The following is a 20,348-nucleotide window of genomic DNA, read 5'->3' on the forward strand; positions in this document are numbered from 1 at the left end:
AGGCTGGGCAACAAAGTGAGACCTTGTCAAAAAAGAGAAGAAAGAAAGAAAGAGAGAGAGAGAGAAAGAAGGAAGGAAGGAAGGAAAGAAGGAAAGAGAAAGAAAGAAGAAAACTACTCAAGGCACTGTGGGGTGGCAGAGGGGAGAAAAGAGGCTGGGGATGGTGGGTGAGGGGTGACACCTTCAGATTTGATTCCCACTTGCTTGGCACTTCGCTTTCATTCCCTTATTTAATCCTCCTAGAGATGCTCTGAGTAGATACCAATATCAAGTGTCCATTTTACAGACAACAAAACAGGTTTGGGAAAAATCAGACCTAATTTGTCCACAGCCATGGCCAGAAAGACTCTAACAATAACCATAACAATTACTGTTAGTGTCGGTAACAATAATGACACTTACATGAATAACCAATAACAATCACGTCTCATCATCCTGAGCTGCCAGTGGGCCAGGGTGCCAGGGACCCCCACATCCCCTCCTGTGGAGCCTTCACCATGACACTGTGAAGCCACGTGCCTAACGCCCCACAGCCAAGGCACACCAGAGCTGGCACGCACACTTGGGTCTGGCTGACCCCAGAGCCCAATCTCTCCCCATCCCACTGTCCTGCCGTGAGGCTGTTACAGAGCAAACATTTGTGCGTCATCAATATTCTCCATTCCTTTCGCTGTGTGTGTGTGAGGTACAGACAGAGCTGGCTTTGGCACAAGGCAAAAATAAGCCAACAGCTTGGCCTTTGGCCAGGGGCTGGGATGCACACTGTAATTATCCTGGACTTGTGCTCACCACAGGCGACCCTGAAGCTCACCTGTTATTTTTTCTAATTATGGCACCTCCAGACCCCAGGTAAACAGTAAACCACAGCCACAGGACGGCTTTATTGCACGCCCACTAGGAGCTCGGTAGTGTCCCAGTGTCACATATGCCTGCCATCTGGAGTCGATGGCATCAGAACCACCCTGTGGGGGTGGCCTGCAGACTGCTGGTGCAGGTCCCTGCTCCGAAGGAAGCACCAAGGAAATCCAGATGTCTTTCCTGACCGGACCCCCATATGCTAGAGGCATCCTTGAGATCCTTGGGTGGCAGCCATACACCTTTTTCATCCTGACCTCATCCCTGTATTTGCCTCCTGCTCTCCCCTGGGGTAAGGCACATCATATTCCCACAGGTCTAAGGCAGCGACGGGCCCACCCACTGCAATTTCTAACTCGGCAGGTCTGGGGCAGGGCCAGGATGTAAAAAAGTCCTGATTCAGACTCCACAGAGAAATGCAAGTCCAGGCCAGTCACAGTGGCTCACACTTGTAATCCCAGCACTTTCGGAGGCCAAGGTGGGAGGATCACTTGAGCCCAGGAGTTTGAGACCACCCTGGGCAACATAGTTAGACCCCATCTCTACAAAAAAATTTTTTAAAATTTGACCAGGCATGGTGGCACACACCTTTAATCCTAGCACTTTGGGAGGCTGACGCGGGTGGATCACCTAAGGCCAAGAGTTCGAGGCTAACATGGTGAAACCCCATCATGATGGTGCATGCCTGTAATCCCAGCTGGTCGGGAGGCTGAGGCAGGAGAATCACTTGAACCTGGGAGGCGGAGGTTTCAGTGAGCCAAGATTGCGCCACTACACTCCAGCCTGGGTGACAGAGCGAGACTATCTCAAAAAAAAATAATTTTTTAATTAAAAAATTAGCTAGGTATGGTAACACACACCTGTTGTCCCAACTACTTGGGAGGCTGAGGTGGAAGGATCACTTGAGCCCAGGAGTTCAAGGCTGCAGTGAGCCATGATCATGCCAGTACACTCCAGCCTGGACAACAGGGTGAGACCCCAATCTCAAAAAAAAAAAAAAAAAAAAGGACTTCACAGAAAAAAAAAAAAAAAAAAAAAGAAAGAAATGCTAGCCTAAAGCAGCAGATGATGGACATAACAGAGAGGGTGAGAGCCTGCTCAAGGTCACACGGAACAATCCTTTGAAGCTGTTTTCCCTTAAACACAACTACTCTAATCACCAACCCAGGTCTGAATCCAATCCCTGCCACTCTCAGGTTGTGTAACTCTCAGCAAACTGCTTACCTCTGAGCTTCATCTGGAAGATGAGGGTAATGACTCTATTTCATAAGATTACTATGAGAATTAAATCATGCATGCTAGGTGCTTAGCACAGTGCCTGGCACACCAATGGTGCTTCATACATGCTTGTGCATGTGGCAGCCAGCCTCCAAGCCCCCAGCAATCCCACCTCCTGATTTTCACACCTTGTATAGTCCCCTCACAAGCTGGGTCAGGGTTGGTCTGTGTGACCAAGAGAACAGAGCAGAGGTGAGGGTATGCTATTTCCAAGAACAGGTTATAAAAGACACTGCAGGGAGGACACGGTGGCTCACACCTGTAATCCTAGCACTTTGGGAGGCCAAGGTGGGCGGATCACTTGAGGTCAGGAGTTTGAGACCAGCCTGACCAACATGGGGAAACCTCGTCTCTACTAAAATACAAAAAATTAGCCGGGTGTGGGGCATGCGCCTGTAGTCCCAGCTACTCGGGAGGCTAAGGCAGGAGAATTGCTTGAACCCGGGAGACGGAGGTTGCAGTGAGCCAAGATCGCCACTGCACTCCAGCCTGGGCAACAGAATGAGACTCCATCTCCAAAAAAAAAAAAAGACACTGCCGCTTCCATCTCAGTGTCTTCTTTCTCTGATCACTTGATCTGGGAAAAGCCAGCTGCCACACTGTGAGTAGCCCTGCAGGGTGGCCCACGTGGTGAAGAACTGAGACCCGCTGCTAACAGCCATGTGAATAAATTTGGAAGCAAACCCTCTGGCCGCAGTTAAGCCTTCAGATGACTGTACCCTGGCTAGTATCTTGACTGCCACCTCCTGAGAGACTCAGCCAGAACCACTCAGCTAAGCAGCGCCCAGATTCCTGACCCTCAGAAACAGTATGAGAGAATAAAAGTTTGTTGCCTTAGGTTGGATGCAGTGGTTCACTCCTGTAATCCCAGCATTTTGGGAGGCCAAGACAGGAGGATTGCTTAAGTCCAGGAGTTTGAGACCAGCCTGAGCAACATAGTAAGACCCTATCTCTACAAAAAGCTTTTTTTTTTTTTTTTTTTTAATTAGCTGGGTGTGGCGATGCATGCCTATAGTTCCAGCTACTTGGGGGGCTGAGGTGGGAGGATCGCTTGAGCCCAGGAGATGAAGGTTGCAGTGAGCCGAGATCATGTCACTGCACTCCAGCCTGGGTGGCAGAGCAAGACCTCGTTTCAAAAAAGAAAAGAAAACTTAATAGGATTATGTCCAGATTTTTTTCATTTGATATCTATTTTTTAAAGTTTCTATATTTGGCATGTATTGTTTTAAAATTTGCAAAAAAAAAAAAAATCCCTTCAAAAAAAGTGGGGGACTAGTCCAAGTGCAGCGGTGTTGGTGACTAACTGATCACAACCAGATACAGATTTCTTTGTTCCTTCTGCACTCCCACTGCCTCGCTTGACTAGCCTCTAAAAAGGAGGAAAAGAACAAGAGGGAAATTTGTAAGGCGGGGATAAATCCTATTCCTTCTTCCTCTGGAGGCTGCCATGGAGGGTTCCAGAGACCTGGTTCACTCGGATGAACCAGCCAGGGGTGGTGAGTGAAAGAAATAGAGCAGACATTCCCCTCAGCCCCTGGATGAAGACTGACAAGGCAAACCCTGATTCCAACCAGACTTGGCCTAGCACACCCCAAGGCCCGGTGAAGGTCGGCTGAGCCTGAATCTGGGCTCCAGGGACTGCGGGCTGAAGACACAGTTTCTCATCAGATAGTTACAGGTCCCAGGAGGCCAGAGTTTCCAAATAGGAAAGGTAAAAATAGTCTGAATGAGGCTCCTGAACCAGATACTTGGACTCAGAACTGTCTCTGCCTCCCCCTTCTTCTCTCCCCAGTCTGGACACCAAATATCATCTGATCCTCTATCTCCACTGTCACTACTGCCCAAGTCAGAACTCAGCTCCTCACCTCTGGACAGCCCCCTCCATTCACTGTATCATAAGCAGCATCAGATCAACTCTCCTTAAATCATCCCTGCTCAAAATTTTCCATGGCTTCCAAGTGAGAAACTTATTAAAAATGAATCTCAGCTAAATGCAGTGACTCACACCTGTAATCCCAGCACTTTGGGAGGCCAAGGCGGATCAGTTGAGGTCAGGAGTTCAAGACCAGCCTGGGCAACATAGTGAGACCGCTGTCTCTAAAAAAAATTTTTTTTTAATTAGCCAGTTGGGATGTCATGTGCCTGTAGTCCTTGCTACTCAAGATGCTAAGATGGGAGGATCATTGGGGCCCAGGAGGTTGAAGTTATAGTGAGCTCTGATCATGCCACTGCACTCCAGCTTGGGCGACAGAGTGAGACCCTGTCTCGAAAAAACAAAAAGTCAAAGGGGGCCGGGCACGGTGGCTCATGTCTGTAATCCTAGCACTTTGGGAGGCTAAGGCAGGCAGATTACCTGAGGTCAGGAGTTGAAGACCAGCCTGGCCAACATGGTGAAACCTCGTCTCTACTAAAAATACAAAATTAGGCCAGGCATGATGGCTCACGCCTGTAATCCCAGCACTTTGGGAGGCCAATGCGGGCAGATTGCCTGAGCTCAGGAGTTCGAGACCAGTCTCAGCAACACGGTGAAACCCCGTCTCTACTAAAATACAAAAAATTAGCCGGGCATGGCGGCATGTGCCTGTAGTCCCCGCTACTCGAGAGGCTGAGGCAGGAGAATTTCTTGAACCCAGGAAGTGGAGGTTGCAGTGAGCTGAGATCACACCACTGCATTCCAACCTGGGCAACAGAGTGAGATTCCATCTCAAAAAAAAAAAAAAAAAAATTAGCTGGGCATGGTGGCAGGCGCCTGTAATCCCAGCTACTCAGGAGGCTGAGGCAAGAGAATCGCTTGAACCTGAGAGGCAGAGGTTGCAGTGAGCCAAGATTGTGCCACTGCACTCCAGCCTGAGTGACAGAGACAGACTCCTCCATCTCAAAAAAAAAAAAAAAATTAGCTCGGCGTGGTGGTGCACACCTGTAATCCCAGTTACTTGGGAGGCTGAGGCTCGAGATTGAACCCAGGAGGTGAAGGTTGCAGTAAGCCCAGATCGTGCCACTGTATTCCAGCCTGGGTGACAGAGCAAGACTCTGTCTCAAAAACAAAAAAAAAATAGTCTCCTGGGTCAGGTCCCCAGAAATCCTGATTTAGCAGATCTGCAGGGGGACCTAGAAGTCTGCATTTTAACTAGCAAGTCTAATACCCCTTAAGAAGCAGATGCGCCACGGCTTCGGTAGCGACGGCAGCTCTAGCCGGGCCTGAGCTGTGCTAGCACCTCCCCCAGGAGACCGTTGCAGTCGGCCAGCCCCCTTCTCCACGGTAACCATGTGCGACCGAAAGGCCGTGATAAAAAATGCGGACATGTCGGAAGAGATGCAACAGGACTCGGTGGAGTGCGCTACTCAGGCGCTGGAGAAATACAACATAGAGAAGGACATTGCGGCTCATATCAAGAAGGAATTTGACAAGAAGTACAATCCTACCTGGCATTGCATCGTGGGGAGGAACTTCGGTAGTTACGTGACACATGAAACCAAACACTTCATCTACTTCTACCTGGGCCAAGTGGCCATTCTTCTGTTCAAGTCTGGTTAAAAGCATGGACTGTGCCACACACCCAGTGATCCATCCAAAAACAAGGACTGCAGCCTAAATTCCAAATACCAGAGACTGAAATTTTCAGCCTTGCTAAGGGAACACCTCGATGTTTGAACCTTTGTTGTGTTTTGTACAGGGCATTCTCTGTACTAGTTTGTTGTGGTTATAAAACAATTAGCAGAATAGCCTACATTTGTATTTATTTTCTATTCCATACTTCTGCCCACGTTGTTTTCTCTCAAAATCCATTCCTTTAAAAAATAAATCTGTTGCAGATGTAAAAAAAAAAAAAAAAGCAAAAGCCTGGAGGAATGAACTTTCCCTCAAGTTCCAAATGCAGCCTCTGCTGGGGACAGTTACTCTGGGCAGACACAGCCCCCTGGACTCATGTCCCAGCTAGAAATCAGTCCAATTATGAATAACCTCAGGTCACTGAAGTGGTAATCCAACCTGTTGCTAAGCACAAGTAGTTAAAGTGGATAAAGCTGTTTTCTTACTAGATAAGTGTCTTGTCACACTCCTGGAAAGTTTAGAATTAAAAATAGAAGCATAAGAGCAAATCAAATTCACTGTATTAATGTTCCTATCCTAAATTTAGTAATAAGCAGTATATTTTGGAATTAAAAAGTAGCTGTTGGCCAGGGACGGTGGCTCACGCCTGTAATCCCAGCACTTTGGGAGGCTGAGGCAGGTGGATCATGAGGTCAAGAGATCGAGACCATCCTGGCCAACATGGTGAAACCCTGTCTCTACTAAAAATATAAAAATTAGCTGGGCGTGGTGGCACGCACCCATAGTCCCAGCTACTCAGGAGGCTGAGGCAGGAGGATTGCTTGAACCTGGGAGATGGAGGTTGCAGTGATCCGAGGTCGTGCCACTGCACTCCAGCCTGGTGACAGAGTGAAACTCTGTCTCAAAAAAAAAAGTAGCTGTAGACCAGGCATGGTGGCTCACATCTGTAATCCCAGCACTTTGGGAGGCAGGAGGATCACTTGAGCCTAGGAGTTCAAAACCAGCCTGGGCAACATAGGGGGAACCTTGTCTCTACAAATAATTTTTAAAAAATTAGCCAGACATGGTGGTGCAGGCTCGGGCCTGTGGTCCCAGCTACTGCTCAAGAGGTTGAGGTAGGAGGATTGCTTGAGCCCGGGGAGATGGAGGCTGCAGTGAGCCAAGATTGCACCACTGCACTCCAGCCTGGGTGAGAGAGTGAGATACTGTCTCAGAACAATCCTACTGTGAACTGTGCATGCGAGAGATCTAGGTTATGTGCTCCTTATGAGAATCTAATGCCTAAAACACACAAAAAAAGTATCTGTAATATTGAAGAAAATGAGATATGTTGAGTGTCTAACAGATAAGCATTGTGATTCCTATTTAAAATACAAAAGTTAAAATATAGAGTTAGTAAGTGATAAAATATATGTCAGTAATTGATATTAGAGTTGTGATTTTAAATTGAGAGGTTAGCAATGATTGGAAATATGGACTGTATAACAGAATTACCTGGGGTGCTATAAAGGTTACTAAGGGGCCCCCCATATATTCCTATTTCATGTCAGAAATACAGCCTGCTTTTTTGTTTTTGTTCTTTTTAGCTCCCTATACTAAGAGCCACTGACATAGAGAATTTTACTAAGTCTGTAAAAATAACTATTTACAAGAACTTGAAATTCATTATAAGTTTAATTGATTAGATTTTGTAGTAACTTTACTCTGGGGAAAATTGTGCTTGTTATGTTATTCATATAAAGTACTTAAAAAGAAAATCAAATATATTAAATTTACAAATAGATTTAAAATGTTGGCAGGAATGAAATTAAGCTGTAAATAGGGATGAGTGTCTTGAGAAATTTAGAATCTTCAACTTGAGTTCAAATATTAATAAAAAAATTAAGGTCATTTTTCTTATTTTCTGATATTTATGTATTGAATAATAATTTCTAAGTTGAAATACATGGCTTAAAGCAGGGGACCCAACCCCCAGGCCCTGGACTGGTACTAGTTCATGGCCTGTTAGGAGCTGGGCCGCACAGCAGGAGGTGAGTGGCAGGTGAGTGAGCGAAGCGTCATCTGTATTTACAGCCACTCCCCATTGCTCGCATTACTGCCTGAGCTTCGTCTCCCGTCAGATCATTGGCAGCATTAGATTCTCATAGGAGCACGTATCCTATTGTGAACTGCGCATGCGAGGGATATAGGTTGCATGCTCCTTATGAGAATCTAATGCCTGATGATCTGTCACTGTCTCCCATCACCTCCAGATGGGACTGTCTAGTTGCAGGACAACAAGCTCAGGCCTCCCACTGATTCTACATTATGCTGAGCTTATAATTATTTCACTATATATTACAATGCAATAATAACAGAAATAAAGTGCACAATAAATATAATGCACTTGAATCATCCTGAAACCATCCCCCTCCTGTACCCCGTCCATAGAAAAATTGTCTTCCACAAAACTGGTCTCTGGTGCCAAAAAGGTAGGGGACTGCTAGTTTAAGGGAAATTAAGTTTTTTAAATGATTACCTCTGAATGAGAATTTAAAAGATAAAATATAAAACCAAAATCCAGTACTTTTTTTTTTTTTTTTTTTTTGAGATGGAGTCTTGCTCTGTAGCCCAGGCTGGAGTACAGTGGCACAATCTCGGCTCACTGCAAGCTCTGCCTCCCGGGTTCAGGCCATTCTCCTGCCTCAGCCTCCCGAGTAGCTGGGACTACAGGTGCCCGCCACCACGCCCGGCTCATTTTTTGTACTTTTAGTAGAAACGGGGTTTCACCGTGTTAGCCAGGATGGTCTCGATCTCCTGACCTCATGATCCGCCCGCCTCGGCCTCCCAAAGTGCTAGGATTACAGGCATGAGCCACCGCACCCGGCCCAAAATCCAGTACTTTGAGGGGCCAAGGTGGGAGCATCCGTTGTGGCCAGGAGTTAGAGAACAGCCTGGGCAATGTGGCAAGACCCTCTCTCTAAAAAAAATTTTTTTTTAAATTAGGCTGGGTGGGAGGCCAAGACGGACAGATCACCTGAGGTCAGGAGTTCCAGACCAGCCTGGCCAAGATGGTGAAAACCCATCTGTACTAAAAATAGAAAAATTAGCCAGGGGTGGTGGCAGGTGCCTGTAATCCCAGCTACTCGGGAGGCTGAGAGAACAGAATCACTTGAACCCAGGAGGCAGAGGTTGCAGTGAGCTGAGATTACACCACTACACTCCAGCCTGGGCAACACAGCGAGACTCTGCCTCAATAAATAAATAGGGCCAGGCGTGGTGGCTCACGCCTGTAATCCCAGCACTTTGGGATGCTGAGGTGGGTGGATCATGAGGTCCGAGGTTCAAGACCAGCCTGACCAACATGGGGAAACCCCATCTCTACTAAAAATACAAAAATTAGCTGGGTGTGCTGGCGGGCGCCTGTAATCCCAGCTACTCAGGAGGCTGAGGCAGGAGAATTGCTTGACCCAGGAGGCAGAGGTTGCAGTGAGCCGAGATCATGCCACTGCACTCCAGTCTGGGCAACAGAGCGAGACTCCGTCTCAAAAAAATAAAATTAAATAAATAAATAAATAAATAAATAAATAAATAAATAAAAAGTAGGCTGGGGAGATGGCTCATGTCTGTAATCCCAGCACTTTGGAAGGCCAAGGTGGGTGGATCAGTTGAGCTCAGTAATTTGAGACCAGCCTGGCCAACATGGTGACACCCCTAAATTTTTTTAGTCTTTACAAAAAATCTATAAGAAAACCAGAAAACGAAATTAGTGGGGCATAGTGGTATGCACCTGTAGTCCCAGCTACTTGGAAGGCTGAGGTGGGTGTACCACTTGAGCCCAGGAGTTCGAAGCTGCAGTGAACTATGATCATGCCACTACACTCCAGCCTGGGCAACAGAGTAAGACCCTTTCTCAAAATAATAATAATAATAATAACCCAGCATGGTGGTGCACACCTGTAATCCCAGCTATTTGGGAGGTTGAAGCAGGTGAATTGCTTGAGCCCAGGAGTTCCAGGCTGCAAGGAACTATGATTATTACAACCAGGAATTATGTGCCACTGTACTCCAGCCTGGGCAATGGAGGGAGACCCTGTCTGTACAAAAATAAAACATAATAAAACCAAATAAAACAAGCCACACCTTTAACTCCCTGTGGTCTTCCCTACTCATTTCTCCCTCCTGTGAACTTCCCATCAGCCAGATTGGTTGGAAATGATTAGCAAGACCTAAGTAGTCTTCCCCTGGAGCCTCACAACTTCCTGCTCTGATGGGCTCCCAGGATGCTTTGCAAATAGTATAAAACCACACTAAGGATAACTCATGGATGTAAAGCATTTCACATTTTACCTTCTGATCCCCTAACCTGGTATTACTTTTGCTCTTTACAGATGAATTAAAAGATGGTCCAGAGAGTTAAAGCCTGATCAATGTCAGAGTCAGAGGCAGAGCCAGGCCTGCAATCCAATCCCTAGTTTTTGTTTGTTTTGTTTTCGTTTGAGCTCTGTCACCCAGGCTGGAGCGCAGTGGCGCCATCTCAGCTCGTGGCAGCCTCCGCCTCCCAGGTTCAAGTGATTCTCCTGCCTCAGCCTCCTGAGTTGCTGGGATTACAAGCGGGTGGCTAATTTTTTTGTATTTTTAGTAGAGACAGGGTTTCACCATGTTGGCCAGGCTGGTCTTGAACTCCTGACCTCAAGTGATCCGCCCACCTTGGCCTCCCAAAGTGCGGGGATTACAGGTGTGAGCCACCGCGCCCAGCCCCTAGATTGTTTTTTGTGGAGACGGTCTCACTGTGTGGCCCAGGCTGGTCTTCAACTCTCGGCCTCAAGTGTTCCTCCTGCCTTGGCCTCCCAAAACACTGGGATTATAGGTGTAAGCCACCATGCCCAGCCCAGTCCCTGGTTTTGAATGCCACCCCTATCCGGATGACTCTTCTCAGGCTCATACCTCTCCTCTAAACTCCAGATCCATGTCCTCATTTGCCTCTAGACACCTCCACTTGATGTCTGTGGGCTAGCTCAAACTGACGTGGCCAAAACAGAACTTAAGATCATTCTGTTGATTTTAAATTGTTGAGGTCAAAACTTAGATGTCAGCTGGACACGGTGGCTCACACCTGTAATCCCGGCACTTTGGGAGACCGTGGCAGGTGGATCACTTGAGGCCAGGAGTTCAAGATCAGCCTGGCCAACATGGTGAAACCCTGTCTCTACTAAAAACACAAAAATGAGCTGGGCATGTTGGTGTCCGCTTGTAATCCCAGCTACTCAGTAGGCTGAGGCATGAGAATTGCTTGAACCTGGGTGGCAGAGGTTGCAGTGAGGCAAGATTGTGCCACTGCACTCCAGCCTGGGCAACAGAGCAAGACTCTGTCTCAAAACAAAAACAGAAACAAAAAACTTAAGATATCCTCCTCAATTCCTCTTTCCTGTGCACCCTACACAGATCTGCTAGCTTGCTCTGTCTGCCCTACCTCCCAAGTTACATCCCAAATCTGATCACTGCTCTGCTCCACACCCTAACCTAAATTGCCACCCATCAGGCTGGGCGTGGTGGCTCACGCCTGTAACCCCAGCACTTTGGGAGGCCAAGATGGGAGGATCACCTGAGGTCAGGAGTTTGAGACCAGCCTGGCCAACATGGTGAAACCCCATCTCTACTAAAAAAAAAAATTAGCCGGGCATGGTGGCAGGCGCCTGTAATCCCAAGCAATGCTCCCGCTTCAGCCTCCCAAGTAGCTGAGATTACAGGTGCACACCACCACGCCTGGCTAATTTTTGTATTTTTAGTAGAGACGGGGTTTCACCATGTTGGTTAGGCTGGTCTCTAACTCCTGACCTCGTGATCCACCCGCCTCGGCCTCCCAAAGTGCTGGGATTACAGGCATGAGCCACCATGCCCGGTCGACTCCATCTCAAATAAATAACCACCCATCTTCCCTCAACTGATCTACTACAATAACTTCCCCCTCGCAGTCCACTCTCCATAGACTACCCAGGATGATGACATTAAAGTGCAAATTAAATCTTGTCGCATTTCTGCTGAAAACCCTTCAGTGGCCTCCCAGTGCAATTAGAAAAAAACAAGACTCCTTGGCCAGACGCGGTGGCTCACACCTGTAATTCCAGCACCTTGGGGGGCCGAGGCAGGAAGATTGCTTGAGCCCAGGAGTTGGAGACCAGCCTGGGCAACACAGTGAGACCCTGTCTCTAAAAACAAAAACCAAAGAAAACAAGACTCCATAAGGTGGATTCCAAGGCCAGACATGAGCTGACCAGAGTCCACCTCTTCACAGTCCACTCTACTTCTTTCCCTCAAACATCCCAGGACTGTAGCTGCCTCAAGACCTTTGCACCAGCGTTTTCTTGTTGAACTCTACTATTCATTCAGGTCTCTAGTCAAGCGTCACCCCCCAGAGCAGCCACCCAGGGTGCAATGTCACCACCACTGCCTCTCCAGTCAACCAAAACATTATCTGTTTGCTGTACTGCATCTCCCCACCCGCCCACTCAGTAGATTGAGCGCTCTGTGAGAGCAGGGACTTTGTTCACTGCTGGGTCCCCAGAGCAGGGACCAGAACAGGCACTGGGAAAACATCTGTTGAATGCCCCAGGTACTCCAAAGCCCTTGCTCTTTTCAATCCCAAGCAGGTCCCAAGTCTCCAGCCTTCCAGACCAGGGTTGGCGGGTGCGAAGCCCAGGGGTGAGAGGAACAGGAAGCAGGGCAGATCCGTCCCGGCCCTTAAGCCAGGGTGAAGGGTTTAACCTCCAGGACAAGACTTTTGCCACAGGCTCCAGCTCCTGGCCTAGAGTTACTGGTGCAGGGGACAAAGCGAAGAGATGAGCCAGGGTCTCGGGAACCCAGATCCCCTCGCCCCTCTATCCACACCCCATCCCAAGAAATGCTGCGTCCCGCCGCAGGGCGTACGGACAGAGAAGGAAGCGCTCAAGTCTTACAATGCGGGGAAAAGAGACTAGGACTCGCCCCTCGACGTCTCGCGGAAGGTACCTGGCTCCCCGGTGGCTGCAGCTCCGGGCTCCTCCTCCTGCGTCCTCGCGTCGCGCACTGCTTGCTGGGATTCGTAGTCTCGCCTTGGCCATCAGTTCGCCCTTCCTAGAGAGCTTTGGGAATCTAAGCCGGGACCGGGCGGAGGGCGGGGAGAAGGTGAGGGAGCGCGAGGGCTTCTGGGAGTTGTAGTTTGACATATTCTGATAGCCAGGAATTCTGGAGAAGAAAAATTGGGTAATAAATTTTATCAGATTATTTGGGCTGTCCTGATATGAATAAGACTTTTTTTCTCTTGCCCAGGACAGCAGTACCTCTGTCGTTCAAAAACAACGAAGGCTGAGATTCAGAGGAACTACAAATCCCATAAGGTGTTGCATGTCTAGGGCCTTTGGAGAACGAGGTCGGCCCCGGCGCAGGCGCGGTGGCGCGAGTTGGACTGTGAAGAAACATGGCGGCCGCGACGTTGACTTCGAAATTGTACTCCCTGCTGTTCCGCAGGACCTCCACCTTCGCCCTCACCATCGTCGTGGGCGTCGTGTTCTTCGAGCGCGCCTTCGATCAAGGCGCGGACGCTATCTACGACCACATCAACGAGGGGGTGAGGGCCTGTGCCATTCCTGACCTTGGACCCGCCTGAGGGGTGACAGTGGAGTAGAGGTGGGATGGGACTCAGTATACTTTTACCAGGAAGGGGGTAAGGGGTAAACCGTCGGCGTCTTCTGGGGTAAACCAGGGGTAAACCCGAGTCCGCCGTCTGTCACCTTGGCTTGATGTGAATTCTAAAACGTTAAGCGAGGTTAATATATCTCACTTTACAGGGGTTGTAAGTATTGCTGTGTGCCACCCTACATACCCACTTGTCCATTATCAGAAGCAAAAACTAAAGGCTAGTGAGAGCAAAGGACTTACTAGGTGCACAGGAAGCCAGGGGCAAGTCAGGGCCAGAAACGTGACCCCTGTCTCTCAGGGTTTCAAGGGCAGATTTGAGCAGGCAACGGTCGTGAAAAGGACATTAGACACCTTAGACGCCGTGGCTGAAGTTTCAGACGCCGCTTCTGGTCCCCAAGTCTTCCCATGTAGGCAGTTGGTATTAATGGTTGAGAGTGGGGGCTATGAAATCAGAAAGCCTTGGATAGGAACACTGGTCCTTGTCACTTAACTGTGGCATTAAGCTGAGCGAGTTTCTTCTCTGAACTCCGTTTTAACTGTGAGATGGAGATATTAATAGTAACCTGAGCACGATTGTGAGGATTACATGAGATGCAGGCAGGGTGCCACATGCTTGGTAGGTGGTGCCACATGCCTGGTAGGTGGTGCCAATGCCTGGTAGGTGGTACTACTGAAAAATAATCATTGCTTACATTCCTCAGGAGAAAGTGGAAGCATGAGGTAGGAATCGCAACACATTTTTTACTTTTATGTATCATGCACTGTGCTAGGTGCAGTGCATGCTTTATATCGCTAAATTATGGCTGTATGGGAGTAGACCTTATACATATAGCCCTGTTCCACCACTCACTTGTGTTTTTAATTTGAGACTGGCTGACTCTGCAGCCCGGGAAGGCACTGTCCACTAGCGCTGTGCTGCCTGTGACCAGTGCAACTTCCTGCGCATATGAAAGCATTGCCACTGTCCCATCTCTTGCAAGTGGTTCTGTTAACCACTCCCACTGATCTGGAGAGACATCCAAGTATGTTGTTATAACTCATCCATTTTCCCTGTGCTTTTTTCTTTTTTTTTTTTTCTTTTTGAGACAGGGTCTCACTCTGTCGCCCAGGTTGGAGTGCAGTAGCATGATCACAGTTCACTGCAGCCTTGACCTCCTGGGTTCAAGTGATCTTCCCACCTCAGCCTCCTGTGTAGCTGGGACCACAGGCATGCGCCACCACATCCAGCTAATTTTTGTATTTTTTCTAGAGATGGGGTTTCACCATGTTGCCCAGGCTGGTCTCGAATTCCTGAGCTCAGGCAGTCCTCCTGCCTTAGCCTCCTAAAGTACTGGGATTACAGGTGTGAGCCACTGTGCTCAACCTCTTGTGCTCTTGGGAATGAGAATTTCAGCCAATTTAGGTCCCAAGAAATGTCTTAAATGGCTCATGGTGAAGTATTTTGGGACTACGCACTTATAATCTCTTCAGTAATACCTGGGAGTTGAAGAACTGAGACATCTTCCAGGCTGTTTTCCTTAATAATTGTGTGTTTTGGGGCACTTCCCTCAATCTCAAACTGAATTTCCTACAAAATTAAGATCACCCCTTTCCACTTACTTCACCTGGTGATTGAAAGCATCATAGTATTTTATAAATGCCAAGAATTATGCATGAAGGCTCGGCGCGGTGGCTCACACCTGTCATCCCAGCGCTTTGGGAGGCCAAGGCAGGCAGATCACTTGAGGTCAGGAGTTTGAGACTAGCTTGGCCAACATGGCGAAACCCCATCTCTACTAAAAATACAAAAATTAGCCAGGTAGCGCACACCTGTATTCCCAGCTGCTCTTGAAGCTGAGGCAGGAGAATCGCTTGAACCCAGGAGGCTGAGGTTGCAGTGAGCCGAGATTGCGCCACTGCACTCCAGCCTGGGCGACAGAGCAAGTCTCCGTCTCAAAAAAAAAAAAAAAAAAAATGTGCATCAAGCATAGGATTGCTTCGAGTTTGCCCACAAGTGTATCTTTTTAATCAGGACATGGCATGTGTTTCCCCCAAGCTTATTTTAGAGACCAGGGCAGTGGGAGTAGTTGTAAAATGTGAGAGGCAAAGGTCAAAGTTTGTGGCTGTTGTCTTTAAAATGCAGAAGCTGTGGAAACACATCAAGCACAAGTATGAGAACAAGTAGTTCCTTGGAGGCCCCCAACCAGGCCAGAAGGACCAGGTTCACCCAGCAGCTGTTTCCCCAGAGCTGGAGCCTCAGCTTGAAGATGATGCTCAAGTTACTCTTCATGGACCACCGTTCGCTGTTGGCAAGAAACAGCTTTACTTATAAAACAGACTCTTTACCTTCTGCTGTTTGAAGTATGTTTAGTCAGCATGCTCAGGAAATAAATGTGAATTGCCCTTGAGACCTGCTTGTGCATTGGTTGCTTTGTTAACTCTACCTGATCTTCACTTGTCAGTAATTTGAGACCACTTCAAAGCCCTCTGCAAACACCCCAAGGGCAGAGTCTGCTATTTTGAGTTTTCCATTAACTTCCAAAGAATTCCGGTTTTCAAAACAGGAGCCAGAGTTGGGGATATTACAGTCAACTTTGGCTTCTAAGCCAGTAATTCCATTCTTAAATAACTCACTGTCTTGGCCATGGGGAAGCACTGTGGCCTCAGCTGGGGGAGAGACCCTGGCCTGGGAGTCTTAGCCACTCCCCACCCTAGGGTCTAGTTCAGGGATATTCAATCTTTTGGCTTCCCTGGGCCACGTTAGAAGAATTGTCTTGGGTCACACAAAATACAGTAACGATAGCTGATGAGCTAAAACAAAAAACAATGGTTTGTGCAAAAATCTCATAATGTTTTAATAAAGTTGAAGAATTTGTGTTTGGGCCTCATTCAAAGTCATCCTGGGCTGCATGCAGCCTGCGGGTCACGGGTTGGACAAGCTTGGTGTATTCTGCCTCTTACTGAGTGTCTTTTGGTAAGCTGTCATACCTCTCTGGGTCACAGCCTCCTGCTACAGTTCCACTCTGATGAGTTCAGTTCATAAAGGTGCTTAGCTGGTGGGTTCGAAGCCTGACTCCACTGATTCTAGCTATGGGAACCGAGGTGATAGGGTTTGGCTGTGTCCCCACCCAAATCTCATTTTGAATTGTAGCTCCCGTAGTTCCCATGTGTTGTGGGAGGGACTTGGTGGGAGATAATTGAATCATGGGAGCAGTTCCCCCACACTATTCTCGTGATAGTGAAGAAGTCTGACGAGATCTGATGATTTTATAAGGGGTTTCCCCTTTTGCTTGGCTCTGATTCTCTCTTGCCTGCTGCCATGTAAGACGGGTCTTTCGCTTTCCACCATGATTGTGAGGCCTCCCCAGCCACGTGGAAATGCGAGTGCATTAAACCTCTTTTTATAAATTACCGAGTTTCGGGTATGTCTTTATCAGCAGTGTGAAAATGGACTAATACACAAGGGCAAGGCACTTGAACTTGCTGAACTCCAGTTTCCTTATCTGTAAAATGGGGTAGTAGAACATACTGTGTGGGATTTTTGGGGAGTATTAAAGGAGTTGCAGGCCTGTAATCCCAGCAATTGAGGAGACTGAGGTGGGAGGATTGCTTGAGGCCAACAGTTTGAGGCCAGTCTAAGCAATATAGTGAGATACCCCGCCTCTACAAAAAAATTTCAAGTTAGCTGAGCATGGTGGCACCAGCCTGTAATCCCAGCTACTTGGGAGGCTGAGGTGGGAGGATTACTTGAGCCCAGAAATTAAGGTTACGGTGAGTTATGATTGTGCCACTGCACTCCTGCTTGGGGGAGAGTGAGACCCTGTCTTTAAAAAAAATTTTTGGCCGGGCATAGTGTCTGACACCCGTAATCCCAGCACTTTGGGAGGCCAAGGCAGGTGGATCACTTAAGGTCAGGAGCTCAAGACCAGCCTGGCCAACATGGTGAAACCCCATCTCTACTAAAAATACAAAAATTAGCCGAGTGTGGTGGCATATGCTTGTAATCCCAGCTACTCGGGAGGCTGAGGCAGGAGAATTGCTTGAACTCAGGAGGTGGAGGTTACAGTGAGCCGAGATTGCGCCACTACACTCCAGCCTGGGAGACAGCAAGACTATCTTGCTCTGTCACCCAGAATGGAATGCTATGGCCTGATCTCAGCTCACTGCAGCCTCGACCTGTGTGCAAACAATCCCCCCACCTCAGCCTCCCAGGTAGCTGGGACTACAGGTGTGCGCCACCACTCCCCACTAGTTTTTTTGCATTTTTTGTAGAGGTAGGGTTTTGCCATGTTGCCCAGGCTGGTCTCGAACTCCTGGACTCAAGACGTCCTCCTGCCTTGGCTTCCCAAAGTGTTGGGATTACAGGCGTGAGCCACCATGCCCAGCCAAAAATGTTTTCAAATTAAATTTTTAAAAATAGAGGAGCTGTAGGCCGGGCACGGTGGCTCACACCTGTAATCCCAGCACTTTGTGAGGCCGAGGTGGGTAGATCACGAGGTCAGGAGATCGAGACCAACCTGGCTAACATGGTGAAACCCCGTTTCTACTAAAAATACAAAAAAATTAGCCGGGCGTGGTGGCGGGCGCCTGTAGTCCCAGCTACGTGGGAGGCTGAGGCAGGAGAATGGCGTGAACCCGGGAGGCGGAGGTTGCAATGAGCAGAGATCGCATCACTGCACTCCAGCCTGGGCGATGGCGTGAGACTCCATCTCAAAAAAAAAAAATAGAGGAGCTGTAATGCAGTTCGCACAGTCTCAGATACTGGCACATGGAAGAAACTGTTGGCAGAGAGACATGGATGCTAAGGACTCAGAAAACCAGACGATTCTGCTGGAAGGCTGGAGCAGTAGGAATGTGAAGAGGAGGAGTTGGAGAAACATCTGGTCATTCATTCAGCAAGTGTTTGGCTGGCCACTGTGAGGTACTGTGCTAGCAGGACATATGATGGTAATAGAGCATGTGGGGCTTAAACTCCTATGGGGAAGACACTAAAAGCCATCTTGTATTATTACAGACTGAGCCAAGGGCTCTGGGAAGCAGTGCAAGGAGAGGGAGGGATTAACCAGGAGTGACAGCTGGTCTAGGGAAGCCTCAGAAGAGCTGAGACTGACAGGTGATAAAGATGAGCCATTTATGTTGGGCGTTAGAGGCAAAGCAGGGGAAGTAGCAGGTTTTAGGGCCCCTATGGGGAAAGCACTTACTGTTTTGCAGGAGCTAAGATGCCAGGTAGATGAGGTTGAAGGTGGAGAATACACGAGACCAGATCATTCACGACCTGGTAAGTCACAGTGAAGAATCTGGGCTGGGCGCGGTGGTTCATGCCTGTAATCCCAGCATTTTGGGAGGCCGAGGTGGGTGGATCACTTGAGGTCAGGAGTTCAAGACCAGCCTGGCCCACATGGTGAAACTCCTGTCTCTACTAAAAATACAAAAATTAGCGGGGCGTGGTGGCGTGCACCTATAATCCCAGCTACTTGGCAGGGTGAGGCAGGAGAATTGTTTGAACCTGGGAGGCAGAGGTTGTAGTGAGCTGAGATCTCGCCACTGCACTCCAGCCTGGGCACTAGAGTGAGACTCCATCTCAAAAAAAAAAAAAAAAAGAGAATCTGGATTTTACCAAAATTAGAATGAGTAGCTACTACTGAAAATGTTTTAAGCAAGGGAGCAACAAGCTCTGTCATATAAAAACCTCACTCTGGGAACTGTGGGGCAATTAGATTGGAAGTGGGTGGGAATAAAAGCAGAAAGCCTAGCTAGGAGGCTGATGCCTGGCTCCTGGTTAGAGCTGATGGCTGTTAGAGACCTTGCAGCCTGGCTGGAAACTGTGCCTCCTGGCTGGGAGTGCCAGAGGAGAACATTGGGAAGCCCTGAGCAGGCATAGAGCAGCTCTGTTTTGTAGCTAGGGAAGCTGCCTGGCCTAGTAAGGTAAATGACTCACCTGTCTGCCATCTTTTACCTACAGCCTGATGTGATTCAGCCAGAGCTGGATTATCCAGAATCTTCTCTGACGGAGGAAGATTCAGGTCAGGAAACCCATGGAGAGGTAGGAGAGACCCTAGAAATTGTCCAGTTTTTCCTACCTGAGGCGTATCTTTGTGAAGATGAAGTTGAAGCCTAGGAAAATTATGACCTGCCGAAGATAGTACACCTCTGGGGGTCAAATCAAGACCTAAACCAGGCCAGGCGTGGTCAGACGCGGTGGCTCATGCCTGTAATCCCAACACTTTGAGAGGCCAAGGCAGGTGGATCACTTGAGGTCAGGAGTTCGAGACCAGCCTGGGCAACATGGTGAAACCCTGTCTCTACTAAAAATACAAAAATTAGCTGGGCGTGGTGGCGTCTGCCTGTAATCCCAGCTACTCAGGAGGCTGAGACAGGAGAATTGCTTCAACCTGGGAGGCAGAGGTTGCAGTGAGCCGAGATCGTGCCACTGCACTCCAGCCTGAGTGACAGAGCAAGACACCAGCTGAAAACAAACAAACAAACAAACAAAAATGCATAAAGAATTAAAGTTAGTTTTATTAAGAAGTCTTTTTTTTTTGAGGCAGGGTCTTACTCTGTTGCCCAGGCCAAAGTACAATGGCACAATCATGGCTCATTGCAGCCTCCAGCTCCTGGGCTCAAAAGATCTCCCTGCCTCAGCCTCTCCAGTAGCTGGGACTACAGTTGCCTGCCACCACACCTAGCTAATTTAAAAATTTTTCTTTTATAGGGATGGAGTCTCGCTATGTTGACCAGGCTGGTTTTGAACTCCTGGCTTCAAGTGATCCTCCCGCCTCAGCCTCCCAAAGTGCTGAGATTACAGGCGTGAGTCATTGTGCCCAATCTTGCTCTGTTACCTAGGCTAAAGTGCAGTGGCGTGATCTCGGCTCACTGCAACCTCCACCTCCCGGGTTCCAGCAGTTCTGCCTCAGCCTCCCGAGTAGCTGGGATTACAGGCACCTGCCACCATGCCTGGCTAATTTTATATTTTTAGTAGAGATGGGGTTTCGTCATGTTGTCCAGGCTGGTCTCAAACTCATCACCTCAA

The 20,348-nt window shown here is 48.4% G+C and overlaps 3 protein-coding genes across 5 annotated transcripts in view; 2 read left to right on the plus strand and 1 right to left on the minus strand.

The window, feature by feature from the left end:
- The window catches only part of ZMAT5 (zinc finger matrin-type 5), a 41,783-nt gene extending 29,013 nt beyond the window's left edge, over positions 1 to 12,770 (minus strand). The window contains exon 1 of one of the 2 annotated variants that reach the window (XM_032139277.2): positions 12,619 to 12,673. The gene's annotated coding sequence lies outside the window, so the exon portion shown is untranslated. Of the gene's footprint in view, positions 1 to 12,618 lie in introns of both variants that reach the window. The other variant, XM_032139276.2, reaches the window with a different exon arrangement.
- Positions 5,295 to 5,856, plus strand: LOC116459020 (dynein light chain 1, cytoplasmic). The gene has a single exon (XM_032139279.2). It carries the CDS (start codon positions 5,399 to 5,401, stop codon positions 5,666 to 5,668), a length of 270 nt encoding a protein of 89 aa, XP_031995170.1. The 5' UTR covers positions 5,295 to 5,398; the 3' UTR covers positions 5,669 to 5,856.
- A 292-nt stretch (positions 12,771 to 13,062) lies between the features above and the next one.
- Positions 13,063 to 15,726, plus strand: LOC116459021 (cytochrome b-c1 complex subunit 9). Of its 2 annotated transcripts, none has more exons than XM_032139281.2 (2): positions 13,063 to 13,327; positions 15,462 to 15,608. In XM_032139281.2, the coding sequence occupies exon 1, from the start codon at positions 13,119 to 13,121 to the stop codon at positions 13,305 to 13,307; it is 189 nt and encodes a 62-aa protein (XP_031995172.1). In that variant the 5' UTR covers positions 13,063 to 13,118; the 3' UTR covers positions 13,308 to 13,327; positions 15,462 to 15,608. The 2 variants fall into 2 exon arrangements, with proteins under 2 accessions (XP_031995172.1, XP_031995171.1); XM_032139280.3 differs by having other exon boundaries at positions 13,073 to 13,268; positions 15,462 to 15,726.
- Positions 15,727 to 20,348: the final 4,622 nt, after the last annotated feature.

This window comes from Hylobates moloch, unplaced genomic scaffold, assembly GCF_009828535.3.
Source record: "Hylobates moloch isolate HMO894 unplaced genomic scaffold, HMol_V3 SCAFFOLD_19, whole genome shotgun sequence".
NCBI lineage: Eukaryota > Metazoa > Chordata > Mammalia > Primates > Hylobatidae > Hylobates > Hylobates moloch.

Bases quoted from the DNA above. Each gene is read 5' to 3' on its own strand.
- LOC116459020 (XM_032139279.2), top strand. From the start codon at position 5,399: ATGTGCGACCGAAAGGCCGTGATAAAAAATGCGGACATGTCGGAAGAG.
- LOC116459021 (XM_032139280.3), top strand. From the start codon at position 13,119: ATGGCGGCCGCGACGTTGACTTCGAAATTGTACTCCCTGCTGTTCCGC. The intron at 13,269-15,461 runs GTGAGGGCCTGT...TTTAAAATGCAG, and splicing joins ACGACCACATCAACGAGGGG to AAGCTGTGGAAACACATCAA.